Source organism: Budorcas taxicolor, chromosome 16 (assembly GCF_023091745.1).
Source record: "Budorcas taxicolor isolate Tak-1 chromosome 16, Takin1.1, whole genome shotgun sequence".
NCBI classification, from domain to species: Eukaryota; Metazoa; Chordata; class Mammalia; order Artiodactyla; family Bovidae; genus Budorcas; species Budorcas taxicolor.
The window spans coordinates 61,629,098-61,644,249 of record NC_068925.1 but is presented as its reverse complement, the minus strand read 5'-3'; the positions used below and the strand labels follow the sequence as shown (position 1 = coordinate 61,644,249).

The 15,152-nt window shown below is 41.6% G+C and overlaps 1 protein-coding gene across 1 annotated transcript in view; it reads right to left on the bottom strand.

Annotated features, from left to right (window-relative positions):
* Positions 1–511: 511 nt before the first annotated feature.
* AXDND1 (axonemal dynein light chain domain containing 1) overlaps positions 512–15,152 on the bottom strand; it is a 73,107-nt gene continuing 58,466 nt past the window's right edge. Inside the window, exons 21-25 of the mRNA XM_052653580.1 lie at positions 12,058–12,171; positions 10,248–10,352; positions 4,039–4,121; positions 2,944–3,185; positions 512–576 (exon numbers count right to left, since the gene is read on the bottom strand). Of these exons, the coding sequence (XP_052509540.1) occupies positions 512–576; positions 2,944–3,185; positions 4,039–4,121; positions 10,248–10,352; positions 12,058–12,171 (609 nt within the window). The remainder of the gene's footprint in view (positions 577–2,943; positions 3,186–4,038; positions 4,122–10,247; positions 10,353–12,057; positions 12,172–15,152) is intronic.

The window sequence follows — 15,152 nt, the reverse complement described above, 5'->3', positions numbered from 1 at the left end:
CCAAAAATAAATAAATGAAATTATTTAAAAAGAAGAGAAGACAAAAAATTATTTAAAAAGAAGAAAACAATAATTTTAAAATTATTTAAAAAGAATTCTTTCTTATTTTCTGAAATAAGAAATCTGAAAATGCTGCAGAAAACTAACAGTGTTATCAGGATCCCCTTTTTTAAATTGAAAAAAAAATAATGCTTTTTATTTGCCATTCTCCTCTGCAGAGTTCAAAGTCCTTAGAAAGCATAATTTTCTTGACAGAAGCTAACACTTTTCATAGACTTCCGCTGGGAAATCAACTGAAGAGGCTAGAAAACCTTTACACAAACCATTTTTAATTTTGGAAATAAGCTAACTGATTGATTGCCTAGAGCCATCACTGTGACTTTTAAAGAGAAGATGTTCCTGAGTTGTCTGCTGCAAAGGAAGTCCCGTCAGTTGAGCCACACTGTCAGTTCAAAAGTGCACAGATATCTGGGATGGCTGTGATGTGGTGTAGCCCAGCATCCTGTGGTTGCTATTTGGATTTCGTCTTAGATTTAGTCCGGAGTTTGGATTTAGAACCCTCCTTGCGCTGTATCTCTGAAAAGACCAAAACAATTATTGTAGTAATAATACCTTGTATTTATTAAGGACTTTCGATTTTACAAAGCATTTTTAAAATTCTGTCTGCATGAGTAAGCCCCAAGCTACAAACCATGTGCCCAAAATTTGACTCCACATTGGTTACTGGGATTGAGAATATATGTTCTCAAAGTTTATAGGTAATAAGGATAGAAGAGAAAGAAGAATATTTCTTCCTTCCTGCTTTCCAGTACATACCCCAAACTTAGTAGGGAAAATTTTTCAAATAGAGCTGGGTGTCCAGAACCCTCGCATGTCCGTGGCTGTACCCCTGTTGTGTCTCTTGGTCCCTGTTCCCTCCAGTCTCTCATGCACAGATCCTACACAAGCCTGCTGTCTCTGACTGCACCATGAAATGAAGCTTCTCAGTTGTTTGGAATCCTTCTGACTGGCTGCAGCCATCTGCCTCCCGCATTCAACGGTCCTCTTGTTCACACCCTGTCTGTCCCCATTCCTTATCACAGGCCTCATTTTGATCAGAGGCTAAGCCACATTCATCTTTGTAAACACCAAGCTCCATTCCTTTCTTCATCAATAACTCAGAACACAGTGATTTGCTGTTAAAAATAATGACATAAATGTCTTCCTACTTCATCCAAATCTTCTCCTTACTCAGCATTCACAAGGCTCATTCCTTCACTGTATGATTTTCCATTCCTTCACTGAACAACGATTAGGAGAGAAGCGATCTCCCGGCACTAACTCATAAAATATGACCCAGTATGTTCCATATGCATGTCAGATTGCTCCAAGGTATCTGCATGTTTTTTTTTTAAGGAGCTACCTGCTAACTCTAAGGAATGTCTAACTTGTGGATTTTTCAGAGAAATGTTTAGGTCACTTGCATGGCATGGGGATTGCCTTGCTTAGCAGCCTATTCCCCTAAGCTTTGCAAGGCTTCTCATCCTCTACTTTTGAGTCCCTAGCAGTGACTCTGATGAGGGGTATGGAAAGGAGGGAGAAGAGGGGTTGTATCCTTGGTATGTAGGTTACTGTTTGCAGGCTGGGACCTAACTGAATAGCTATCCTCCACCTAAAATTATTAAAATGTTTTATTTTTGTGTTTAAACTAATCCCCAAGACTTTTATGGAAATGGACGAAACTAAAGTCACTCATCCCATGTTGAGGTGACCTCTCCAGTTTAACACGAAGACCTTTTCTGTGATTTGCATATAGTAATTTACACCATGGATGGAGGAACCTGATGGGCTACAGTCCATGGGGTCGCAGAGCTGGACACAACTTGGCAACAACAACAATCTAGGGAAAGTCTAGTTTCTAGATTATCAGGATAAAATCACACCACAACAGAAGATAATTTTTTTTTTAATTCATGCAAACTACCTCACATACATTCAGACCTAAGGCTAAAGGATCTTCACACCAGGAATGATTAACATTTTACCAGTTCAGAGTTAACAGGAGGAGAGAAAATGGACTCAGACTCCCCCTGCTCCAGTACTGACAGGATACACCACAGCTGGGCCAGGGACTCTGAGTGACTGGCCAGCTTACTGCTTTCGCTGAAGGCAGAGGTAGAGACAGGGGTGACAGAGAAAAAGAGATAATAGATGTCTGCCCAGTACTACCCCTGGCACCAGGACCTGCCCTGGGAACAGACTGCAGGTTGAAGGTGAAAGCCAAAATCAAAGAATAGCCTCCACTATTGGGGATATTCAAAACTCTTTGAGGGAAGATTACAGATTAATTAGGGATAAGAAAATGAAGAGCGAAATTCCTTTTCTTGTTGAATAAAAATTATTTTCATCATAGACAATCCATTAAGTACTGAAAACTAAAGACAAAATGCCCCATAAACCTTTAGCAACCAGAGACAATGTATATCAATGTGTAGGCATATTTGTTCTGGTCTTTTTGTCTAGCTTTAAAAAACTGTAATTACTTCCTTTGGCTAGATTCTCAAGAGTGAAATTCTAAAGTCAAAATACATGTATATTTTTGAGGCCTACCCATACACACTCTCAAACTGCTTTCTCAAAGAGTTATACCTGTCTGTCCACCCACAAGTATTACTTGTAAAACTAACTACTTTGCGCCCTCTGTCCAGCACTGTATTCTTTGTTTTTAAAAAAGCTTTGCCAGTTTTATAAGTTGAAATTGTATCTCATATTAGTTTATTAGTCACCACTGTTAGTCATTTGGGTGTGTGTGTGTGTGTGTGTGTGTCTGGATTCCTAGGAGAAGTATGAACTAGTAGATCACCGCAAAAAATATTAATGCTCTTCTAAAATATTTATGACCCAATCAAATTTTCACTCATAAGTACTATCCAAATGAAGCAAAACTGAGAAAGCAATGCTCACCTTTCTTTGGAGATTTTGAGGCTCTGTCTGGTGGTCTGATTTCTTCTTCCTCTTCTTCTTTTTCTTCTTCTCTTTCTCCTTCATTTTCTTCTTCTTCCACTTCAGGCTCCTTCATTTTATACTTCATCAATACTTCCTCTAACTCTTTCTCCAGTTCTTTATTTCTTATAATGGTATAATGAAGTCTTTCATTCACATCATCAAACCTCTCCTCAGCTTGTCTGGCTCGGCTTTCGACCTCTCTGATGATGACAAAGTCCAGAGAAACACAGTAAAATGGAAAGGTCTGAAAAAGTATCTTTCAGATCTAGAAACTCACTGTCCAAAAAAGGTAGTGGGATGAGAAGAATATATATATATACAGCACAAACAAGGAAAGCAGCAGCATCAATGTGTAGCCAAGAACTGAGGGTCTAGGAGCTACTCTGGAAGGTAATGTCAGAGTTGCAGTAATGGTGCAATTTAAGAATATTTTTATAATTTCTTAATAAAAACTGACTTTTGGATATTTGGGATTCTCCACCAATAGCCAAGGAACCCTTTTCAGTGGTTAAGCTTGGCTTCTCTATATTGATATAATCTAACAAGCAAATAAAATAGTGTCCCTTATTTTCCAGCACCTTTAAAACCAGATCTTACAGTCACAAAAACCAGTTTGAAGTGTGCTTAATAACTAAAACATATATGTCTATATCTCTTCTTCTCACAGTTTCTTAGCTATCTTAACTCTATTGTCCTTCCTACAATTTGGGTTATATAACCTTCTTTCTTGCACATAATAGCTTCTTCTAGTTCCATTTATTTCTCTAGCTCATCTTTTAAAACATACTGAGCTGGATCACTCCTCACACTCTGCTCCCACTCTATATACACACACACACACTGGACTTCCTCCATCTCCAATGTAGCTGAGGACAGCTGTCCCTTCTGGAGCAGTTTAATTCATTGCCACCAGATGATGTGATGGTACCCATCCTGCTTGTGAGGAAAAAGGAAACAGGAGAACCAAAAATCAGCCAAGAAGTGTGCATTTCTCAGCTAGACCTCCTGGACAACAATCTCTGTCTTCTTACCATTGTGCTGTCTCATACTTACATTAACTTCTCCTGTGTGCGATCAAGTATAGCCATTGCTTCAAGATACTTTGGGGCCAATGTACCTTGATTAGCTGATTCTCTCTGACAAGAAAAATATATACTATGAATGAACTGAAAGTCCCAACAGTAAATAGCCTCCTTCTTCAAGATGTTCTGGACCAAGCTATCTTTTTCTACTATTCATATTTATATAGTAGATGATTAAACACACTCTTAATATGAAAGAAGAACAGGGATTGACTGTGGCCAGATACCATACCAGATTGCCAATTACTCATAGTCAGATGGACATAAACTTTATTAGAGTTGTAAAGAAGAAGCAGGGTAAACAATATCAACAAAAAGAAGCAGGGAAAGAAGAGAAAGTTTAAAAAATAAAGAGAAGGGCAAACATATTTCTCTAACCAAGTTAAATATCAAGGAAATCAATTATATTTCTCTCATTAATAATTTACTTCACTAAGCACATAGCATTGCATAATCCAATCAGATCTTTCAATTTCTTAGGAAACTTCATAGATATCAAAGTAGTGAAAATATATTTTTTAAAAAAACCTCTTACTTATTTTGACTCTAAATATACTCCAGAAAATAAGAGGAAGACAAAAGAGAAAAATTTAGAAGACAAAAACTATATGTTAAAATGAATATTATGAGGCATTTTTCCAGACCTGTGTACTTTTAAAAATCTCTTTTATCCACATTTCCCCAACAGAGACAAGTAAAAGGTAAACCCCACCTTCTAGATGGAAAGGGGGACCTGGAAAGGGGGACCTAAGAGGATAGGCAGCCAGCCATAATCACAGAATGATCTAGTGGTTAAAGCAGAACCTTCATCTTGGCTTCTCCATCCTCAGTCACACATGGTACTGCACCACGCTCGCTTTTTCTAAAAGCAAACCAGCAAAAACAAACTATCAAACAAGTTCACTTTTCCTCTAGTTCTTTTATTCTTTTGCTATTGTCTCAGTCACATATTTTTCCTCTTTCTGTCTTGCCTCCCCTTTGGATAATAAATCTGTCCTTTTCAGGCTGGACCAGCAATGTGTCACGTGGCCTCACTTATACAGCACATCAGTTCAGTTAGTTCAGTTCAGTCGCTCAGTCATGTCCGACTCTTTGCGACCCCATGAATCGCAGCACGCCAGGCCTCCCTGTCCATCACCAACTCCCGGAGTTCACTCAAACTCACGTCCATTGAGTCAGTGATGCCATCGAGCCATCTCATCCTCTGTCGTCCCCTTTTTCTCCTGCCCACAATCCCTCCCAGCATCAGAGTCTTTTCCAATGAGTCAGCTCTTCACATGAGGTGGCCACAGTACTGGGGTTTCAGCTTTAGCATCATTACTTCCAAAGAACACCCAGGACTGATCTCCTTCAGAATGGACTGGTTGGATCTCCTTGCAGTCCAAGGGACTCTCAAGAGTCTTCTCCATCACCACAATTCAAAAGCATCAATTCTTTGGCGCTCAGCTTTCTTCACAGTCCAACTCTCGCATCCATACATGACCACTGGAAAAACCATAACCTTGACTAGACAGACCTTTGTTGGCAAAGTAATGTCTCTGCTTTTCAATATGCTATCTAGGTTGGTCATAACTTTTCTTCCAAGGAGTAAGCATCTTTTAATTTCATAGCTGCAGTCATACAGCACATACTACTAATTTATTTGTTCTTTGAATCTAAAAGGAGGTTTTTCACAGCAGAGGCTTCTGGAACTGGAATTCCGCATGATTTGTACAGCTACATGAAGCAGTTTTAACTACAGGTGGAAACCAAAGTAGATCAGGACTGTACTCTGTGAAAGGTACCTTTCAGATAAAAGACAGATATTTAGTTACAATGTGCCAGCAAAGCATTCCTCTGTTTTGAAACCACCAAGTATAGATTAATATTTTGTGGTCCTTTTCAAATTCTTCAGTAGGAAATTCCCATGGTCTAAAATGCTGGATGGTTGGGTTTCTAGAATTATGGCCTCCTCTATATATGCCAAGGAGCAAACTTCCCTGCATCAGCCATATATATGGACACAGACTGTTGTTGTTTAGTTGCTAGGTCAAGTCCGACTCTTCTGCAACCCCATGGATTATGGCCCACCAGGCTCCTCTGTCCACGGGATTTCCCAGGCAAGAATACTGGAGTAGGTTCCCATTTCCTTCTCCCAGGGTCTTCCTGACCCAGAGATGGAACTCACATCTCATGCTTGGCAGGTGAATTGGATTCTTTACCAATGAGCCACCTGGGAAGCCCACTGGATATAGATGCCTCAAGGGAAATCACAGAGACCTTGCCTTGAGCCCTTTCTTCATATTTTGAAGCTTCCTCTGGCTTTTATGCTCTTTCACCCACTGTATCATAGAGACAAACATGGGCCACATGGCTCTTGGAAGCAACTGCATTGGACCATCCTTGTTTGTGCCAACCTGCTATAGCTTTCAGCTAGTCTCTCTGTCAGACTCCAATTATGCCTTTGGCCTTTTTGGCTTGGTTTTTCCTGAGGTCTGACTCTACTAATGGGCTTTATTTTTTTTTTTTTTAATTTATTTTTGGCCGTGCTGGGTCTCCGCTGCTGTGCAGGCTTCTCTTGTTGCGGCGAGCAGGGGCTACATGCTAGTTATGGTGCACGGGCTTCTCATTGCAATGACCTCAGTAGTGGTGGCTCCTGGGCTCTAGAGCACAGGCTCGATAGTTGTGGCACACAGGCTTAGTTGCTTCACAGCATGTGGGACCTTCCCTGACCAGGGATCAAACTTGTGTCTTCTGCATTGGCAGGAGGATTCTTTAACACCGAGTCACCAGGGAAACCCGCGAATGGGCTTTAGATTGGACTAACATCTTTAGCTTGAGACTATTTCAGGGAGGATCTGGCTTCAGACCCAGTTCCTCGGAATCCAATGCTCAGTACTGAATGCCTAGCCAGCCACAGTGACCCTTGTCAGCTTTGGACATATTTTCTGGAGCCACCAATTCCAAAGACCCTTCCCTGCTGCCGTTAAAAGATGGATAATTTGGTCACTGCTCTTAATACCTACACTGGGGATACATGGTATTGTGGAAGGAAAACACGGGTTTCTAAGCACGTATTTTAGCTCAGTGAAAGAAATATGGCTGATCCTTCAAGTCTGGCCCCTACTCTTTCTTTCAAAGGAGTTTAGAGGTAATCAGCAAAAATCTCCCTTCTCCCTCAAATTTACAACTCTTTACAAACAGGCAGAACCTGTTTGTTCCTAACATCTTGGTAGCTGAGCCTTAGGCAATCCAGTTCATGCGGCCAGGGGGCAGTGCCTGGGGTCAGCGGGTAGCCTCCGGGAGAGATTGCTGAACTTAGTCTTACCACACCTCCACCTGCTTCTCCTCCAGGGACAACTTTGAAATGATTCTCATCCAGAGAGGGCCACAAGGGGTGCCCTGCAGCAAGTTCTCAGACCTGATTGAATCAGGCGGCACCCCAAGATGTGCAGAGGCAGGGTCAGGGCTGCTTACTGGGGTCACTTGATTCACCAGTGAAATCAGGAAGTGCCAGACCGGATAGTGCCTGAAACAGGCACAGCAGGCCAAGTTTTGTGCACGGTTCCTGCTTTGAGTACAGTCTTCAGGATTTCCCACAAAGTCCTAATTTCCAGCTAACTGAAGAGAGTTTTGAGTAACTGATAGTCCATCCCTCTCCCTCTCCTAGTTCTGGTGGACATGACAAGTTATACCTGCAAACCACAAGGTTTTTGCTTCTCTATCCCTTCCTTCCTTTTCTCTTTCCTTCCCCAGTGTCATTCAAACTGCCTCCTGGGAGCCGTATTTGCAGACCATAAAGAGAGAGAGCCACCACCCAACAGAACTAGTGCCTTGGATCTGTAGCCCTGCTAAACGGTTGCTACGTTTTTAGAGCCAGAGGCTAAGTGTCAAAAGAAAAAAAGAAAGATGGGGGCGGGGCAGGGGGGAGGGTGAGGATAAAGGAAAAACAAGCAAATAAAGCAAAAGAAATTTTTACAGTGAAAGTTTTAAAATCTTAAACTGCCCTCAGGGAGCCCAGATGTCTTTATGAATGGAAAGAGCACAGAGCCAAGGCCCCTCCTGTCCCCACCGAGTCCACAGCACAGTCCACATCAAGATAGCACCCTTCCCCCAGGCTCCACCTCCCGCCCCGAATCTCTGACCTCCTCCAGGTCAAGGATCTTCATTCTCTGGGTACCGACATCCCCAAAGACCAATTCTGTCTTCACTTGCCTAGCACACAGGGCCCCTCTGTTTGAGTACCTGGTGATCCCTTTCTACCTGTGCAGTGGTTCAGTCACCGCCCCCAGGATGAATGTGATTCTTCCTTATTTCAAGGAACTTGCAAGTACATCTGGATGGCATTTTAGTCCATTTTAGGCCTCAGGGTCAACGAGAACCTGGCCAGTTGGGTTTTCAGGGGTCTACAGTAGAACATTAGCAACTTTTCAAAGCCGAGAGATAGACCTTCTGGACCACATCATCCTCAGGTGGGCTCGCCACACGGCACCACACTGTATCAGATGGAACTGTGGCATCCTGGCGCAGGAGCCCCACGCTATCGAAGACAAGCACTGCACCCTCCATTATGCCCCAGGCTACAGGCTTATATTTTCCTGACTGCTTCTCGCCACAGTGTAGGCCAGACCCTGATGCCTTGCCAGGCTTCCCAGGTGGCACTAATGGTAAAGAACCTGACTGCCAATGCAGGAGACACAAGAGACGAGGGTTTGATCCCTGGGTCAGGAAGATCCCCTGGAGGAGGACACAGCAACCCACTCCAGTATTCTTGCCTGGAGAATCCCATGGACAGAGGAGCCTGGCAGGCTACAGTCCATGGGGTCGCAAAGAGTCGGAAATGACTGAAGCGACTCAGCACGCACACTGATGCCTTGCCAGGATAGCATAGCAGGGCTTTTGCCTCAGGGGAGAAAATCTGGGGTAGGAAGGTTTGGGGTGGGACTGGTGGAGGGTTCTCATTATAGTGCTACCCTTTGTTTGCTTTTTTAGAAAATATGTCTCATGACATTGTGTTTGCATCGCTTACCCTTACATCTTTGCCTCACAGTCTTCTCACCTGATATGTGTGCGTGCTCAGTTCAGTCACGCCAGACTCTGTGACCCCATGGACTGTCGCCCGCCAGGCTCTTCTGTTCATGAGATTTTCCAGGCAAGAATACTGGAGCGGGTTGCCATTTCCTCCTCCAGGGGATCTTCCTGACCTAGGGATCGAACCTGTGTCTCCTGCATTGGCAGGCGGATTCTTTACCCCTGAGCCACCTAGGAAGCCTATCAACTGACATATTAACACATAATTTTAGAAACTTGTTAAAAAGGCATTACTTTGGGAGAATGTGATTGCAACCCATGCACCACTCTTCCTCCAATTCTGCCTGCTCCTGCCTAACTCTCCACATCATTTCACCCAGTTCTTCCTCCCAGAGTTGGAGCCTATTTCCTACAATCTCCCTTCACATACATCCCTGCAATCTGCCTCTACTTTGGACCATGCAGCCACTTTAGTGATCTAGCTGCTATCCACCAGTACCCTCACCACAGCTCACCACGCCTGTTCCTACTCAGACGGGTCAGACTCCTAGCAATGAAATGGTTCTTAACTTTGAGGTTGAGAAATTTGATGATGTCTATGGATTTCCAGCACATCTCCTTGCTCCCCGAGAAAATGCACAGTATGACTATACAGACAGAATGTTGCATACCATTTTCAGGGGGTTTGTGGGATGAAGCCCACCCAGAGATTCCTAAAGGCATGGCATCCTGTACAGACAGATACAAATCCAGCGCTAACTTAAGTGTAAATGATCCTAGAACTTTTTGTGAAGGAGATTTAACTTTGTTTTCCTGCTGAGTTTCCAGTTCCCCAGTAATTCTTGTGATTGGTGGTATGTTCTTATCACAGTTAAGAGTCTGCTGAACAAATACATTTTTTAAATTGATCAAATATTGACCATAATATTGTTAAGTTAAGGAAAGGGATGAAATGCTGATTTTAAAATGAGTTTTAAGGAAGAGAAAGAAAAGTTTTTGTGAACAAACCAGAGTTTTTCCAAGGATGATGCTGGGAGAAAAATAAATCTGGAAAATATATTACTTAGGCGTTCTCTTAGAAATGCTAAAAGTTATGTTAGATCCATATAATTTTTACATAATGTAAAATTTTCTAGTTTTGAATTTCCTAGCTGAGTTGCAGATACATACCCAAGAAGACAATGCATCTGTTCCATATAGAGGTTGAGAATGAATATTTTCATCTTCTCCAATGACTCGAATGATTTTTTCCATTTCTGTAGATGTCGAAGGTTTCTAGAGCATAGAAATACCACAGACATGTTAGTGAGCTGGTGTGTGACCCAGTGGCAGGGCAAGTTGCCTGGTACCATGTCTGAAGCTTTGGTTTTCCATTTGTTTTCATCATTCAGGAAGCATTTAGAAGACTTACAGGAAACACTGGGAAAAATTAGCAGGGATAGGGAAGTGGGGACAAAGGGAAGTAACTGTGAAATAAACAAAGAGGATTTCTTTCAGACCTTAGGAACTCATAGAACTGTGGAAGAGATAACCAACAAAATAATTATGGTCTACATGATAACTGTGATCAGAAAGGTAAGTTCCACGAGCTATGTGTACCCAGAAAAGGGCCCTGCATTTTGTCTAGACACCCCAGGTTCTTGTTATTTTTTTTTTACAGTGAAACGATATTTGAAAGCTGAATAGGAGTTTGTAAAATAGGGAGGAAAGGGCCTGAACTCAGGCGTCAAAAGAAGAGAAGGAGGAGATTTAATAGGTATGACAGATTTAGTGGCCAAAAAATAATGTATTCCATATATTTTGCCTTTTATATGCCAAGTACTATACCAGAAGAAAAGCAGAAAATGCTGATCAAAAGAGGCATGGGTGTTTTACAATATTTTTATTCTTTTGTACAGTACGTAAAGTGAGTAAAGGATGTATGTCATGGTCTGGGGTCATGCCAATATTTAAACTATTCACAGCAAAGAAACACCCCAGGGAAGTAAGTTAAGACAAAATGGAGAGTGATCATGAGTTCTGAAAGCCAAAAATAGTAGTAGTATACCCAGGAATTACAAGGGCTCTTATGGCAGACTAAACTAGGTTTGAATGTTGGTTCTGCCACTTAATAGCATATGGTTTTCCATAAGTCAGTTCCTTTTTGAGCTTCAGTTTTCTTATCTGTAAAGTGGGAACAATAATATTTACCTTGAGGTTGTATTGTGTAAGAGATAACATGTGCAAAGCATATAGGCCGTGGTAGGCACTCAGTTATTTGTAGTTATCATTGTATTTTCATTATTATTATTATAAATGCCCCAATAAGGGGTTATTTTTATTATTAATGCCACGGCAGGGGTGGAGACAGGATAAGGAAAAGAGAAGTGTGGATGGCCTGAGGGAAGTGAGAAAAGGCAGCTCAGAGTGGGAGCTGAAGAGCAGAGACAAGGAGTTTAAACAACTATTTGAAAAATATGCCAATGAAAGGATAAAGAAACAGCATCAGAGGGAGAGGTGGATTGTGTAGTTATCAGTCGTATAGGTGAACGAGGCCAGTTAGGAAAGGGCTGAATTTAGAAAGGAAGAGGGACACCCTATCCTTGGAAAATAAAGACATAAGTGTGCGTGCAAGTACGGTTAAATCTAAACGAGGAAAGGAAGGAAGCTGAAGCGTTCACTGCAGACGATCTATTTCTACTTTCAACAGTATATATACATATGTATATACACACGCTGCATTTGTTGTTGTTTAGTTGCCAAGTCGAGTCTGACTCCCATGGACTATAAAGCCTGCCATTTCCTTCTCCAGGAGATCTTCCTGACTCAGGGATTGAACTCATGTCTCTGGCATTGGCAGGGGGATTCTTTACCACTAGCCATCTTGGAGACTCAAATATATATATATTTTTTCATTATATAGTCATTCTTTAAATATATATATATTCATTATTTTCTTTAAAAATATAAAGGAAAAGGAAATAGTACCAAATAATCTTACCTCTTCTTCACTCTCTTCTTTCTTTTCCTTCTCAAGTTTCTTGTCCTCCATGTTTTCTTCAATTTCTTTATGAATCTTTCTTGCTTCAGGGTCACTTAATTCTTTTAGACTATCCTATTAGATACAACAACATTATATTGTAGCTTAGTGGACGTAAATATTTTTGTAGAAGTTTAGCAATATTTCCATTCAAAAAATTTTTAATGAGCATTAATTTTGTAACTGGGCATTATGCTAGTGATAAGGATCAGTTCAGTTCAGTTCAGTCGCTCAGTCGTGTCCGACTCTTCGCGACCCCATGAGTCACAGCACGCCAGGCCTCCCTGTCCATCACCATCTCCCGGAGTTCACTCAGACTCACGTCCATCGAGTCCGTGATTACAAAGGTTAATAAGAACAGTCCCTGCCTTCAGCAGCTTACAATTTAGTGGACAAGAAAATACTATGGTTACATACAATCAAAGAGTAGGAGCACCTAAGCCACATCTGGTATTGGGCAAGGGTGAAAGAGAGGGTTAATCAAGAAGGTTTCTTGGAGGACATAATATCTGCGTTTCCTCTTGAAGGATGGGTGAGGAGAAAAAAGATGGCGCAAGTGAGTTCCAGACAGAGAACGTTATTTGCACATGACTGGCTAAGAACAAAAGGAGGTCAGTAGAACAAAAACTTAGAAGCAGACGGACAGGAGCACAGTCACAGAGGAAGGACTAGAACATTATGCCAGGGACATTGGATTTTATCCTGACGTACCAGTAATCTGATTGACCTGTTTCGCATTTCAAAACAATCACTCTAGCCACATGTTGTTCTTGTTCAGTCACTCAGTCATGTCCGACTCTCTGTGACCCCATGGACTGCAGCACACCAGGCTTCCCTGTCCTTGACTACTCCCTGGAGTTTGCTCAAACCCATGTCTATTGAACTGATGATGCCATCCAACCATCCCACCCTCCGCCACCCCCTTCTCCTTTTGACTTCAGTATTTCCCAGCATCAGGGTCTTTTCCAGTGAGTCGGCTCTTCATATCAGATGCCCAAAGCACTGAAGTTTCAGCTTCAGCATCAGCCTTTCCAGTGAATATTCAGGACTGATTTCCTTTAGGAATGACTGGTTTGATCTCCTTGCTGTCCAAAGGGCTTTCAAGAGTCTTCTCCAGCACCACAAAAGCATCAATTCCTCGGCACTCAGCTTTCTTTATGGTCCAACTCACATCCTTACATGACTACTGGAAAAACTGTGGCTTTGACTACACAGATCTTTATTGGCAAAGTGATGTCTCTGCGTCTGTTAATTTTGTGGCTGCAGTCACTGTTCGCAGTGATTTTGGAGCCCAAGAGAATAAAATCTGTCACTGCTTCTACTTTTTCCCCTTCTGTTTGCCATGAACTGATAGAATCATGATCTTAGTTTTTTGAATGGTGAATTTTAAGCCAGCTTTTCCACTCTCATCTTTAACCCTCATCAAAAGGCTCTTTAGTTCCTTTTCACTTTCTGCCATTAGAGTGTTACCATCTGCATATCTGAGGTTGTTGATATTTCTCCTGGCAATCTTGATTTCAGCTTGTCACTCATCCACCCTGGCATTTCGTGTGATATACTCTGCATAGAAGTTAAATAAGCAGGGTGTCATACTCCTTTCCCAACTTGGAAAGAGTCAGTTGTTTCATGTCTGATTTTAACTGTTGCTTCTTGAACTGCATATAGGTTTCTCAAGAGACAGTTAGGTGGTCTGGTACGCCCATCTCTTACAGAATTTTCCATATATTTGTTATGATCCACACAGGCAAAGGCTTTAGCATGGTCAATGAAGCAGAAGTTTTTCTGGAACTTCCTTGCTTTCTCCATGATCCAACAGATGATGGCAATTTGATCTCTGGTTCCTCTCTCTGCCTCTTTGAAATCCAGCATGTATATCTGGAAGTTCTCAGTTCATATACTGCTGAAACCTAGCTTAAAGGATTTTCAGCATAACCTTGCTAGCATGTGAAATGAATGCAATTGTGTGATAGTTTGAACATTCTTTGGCATTGTTCTTTGGGATTAGAATGAAAACTGACTTTTTCCAGTCCTGTGCCCACTGTTCAGTTTTCCAAATTTGCTGACATCCTGAGTGCAGAACTTTCACAGCATTATCTTTCAGGATTTTAAACAACTCAGCTGGAATTCTGTCACCTCCAATAGCTTTGTTCGGAGTAATGCTTCCTACTGCCCACTTGACTTTACACTCCAGGATGTCCAGCTCTAGTTGAGTGACCACATCCTTGTAGTTATCTGGGTCATTAAGACTGTTCTTATATAGTTCTGTGTATTCTTACCATCTCTTCTTAATCTCTTCTGCTTCTATTAGGTCCTTACTGTTTCTGTCCTTTATCATGCCCATCCTTGGGTGAAATGTTCCCTTGATTTTCTCGACAAGATCTCTAGTATTTCCAATTCTAATGCTTTCCTCTATTTCTTTGCATTGTTCATTTAAGAAGGCCTTCTTATCTCTCCTTGTTATTCTTTGGAACTCTGCATTCAGCTGGATACATCTTTCCCTTTCTCCCTTGCTTTTCGCTTCTCTTCTTTCCTCAGCTATTTGTAACATCTCCTCAGACAACTACTTTGCCTTATTGCATTTCTTTTTCTTTGGGATGGTTTTGGTCACTGCCTCCTGTACAGTTTTACAAATCTCTGTTCATAGTTCTTCAATCACTCTATCAAATCTACTCCCATGAATCTATTCATCATCTCCACTGTATAATCATAAGGGATTTGATTTATTTCATACCTGAATTACCTAGTGGTTTTCCCTACTTTCTTCAATTTAAGCCTGAATTTTGCAATAAGGAGTTCATGATCTGAGCCATAGCCAGCTCTCTAGGACTTGTTTTTGCTGACTGTATAGAGTTTCTCCATTTTTGGCTGCAAAGAACATAATCAATCTGATTTCCATTGGCCACGTGGTGATGTCCATGTGTAGAACTGCCTCGGGTTGTTGGAAAAGGGTGTTTGCTATGACCAGGGCATCCTCTTGACAAAACTCTGTTACCCTTTGCCCTGTTTCATTTTGTACTCCAACGCCAAACTTGACTATTATTCCTGGTGTCTCTTGA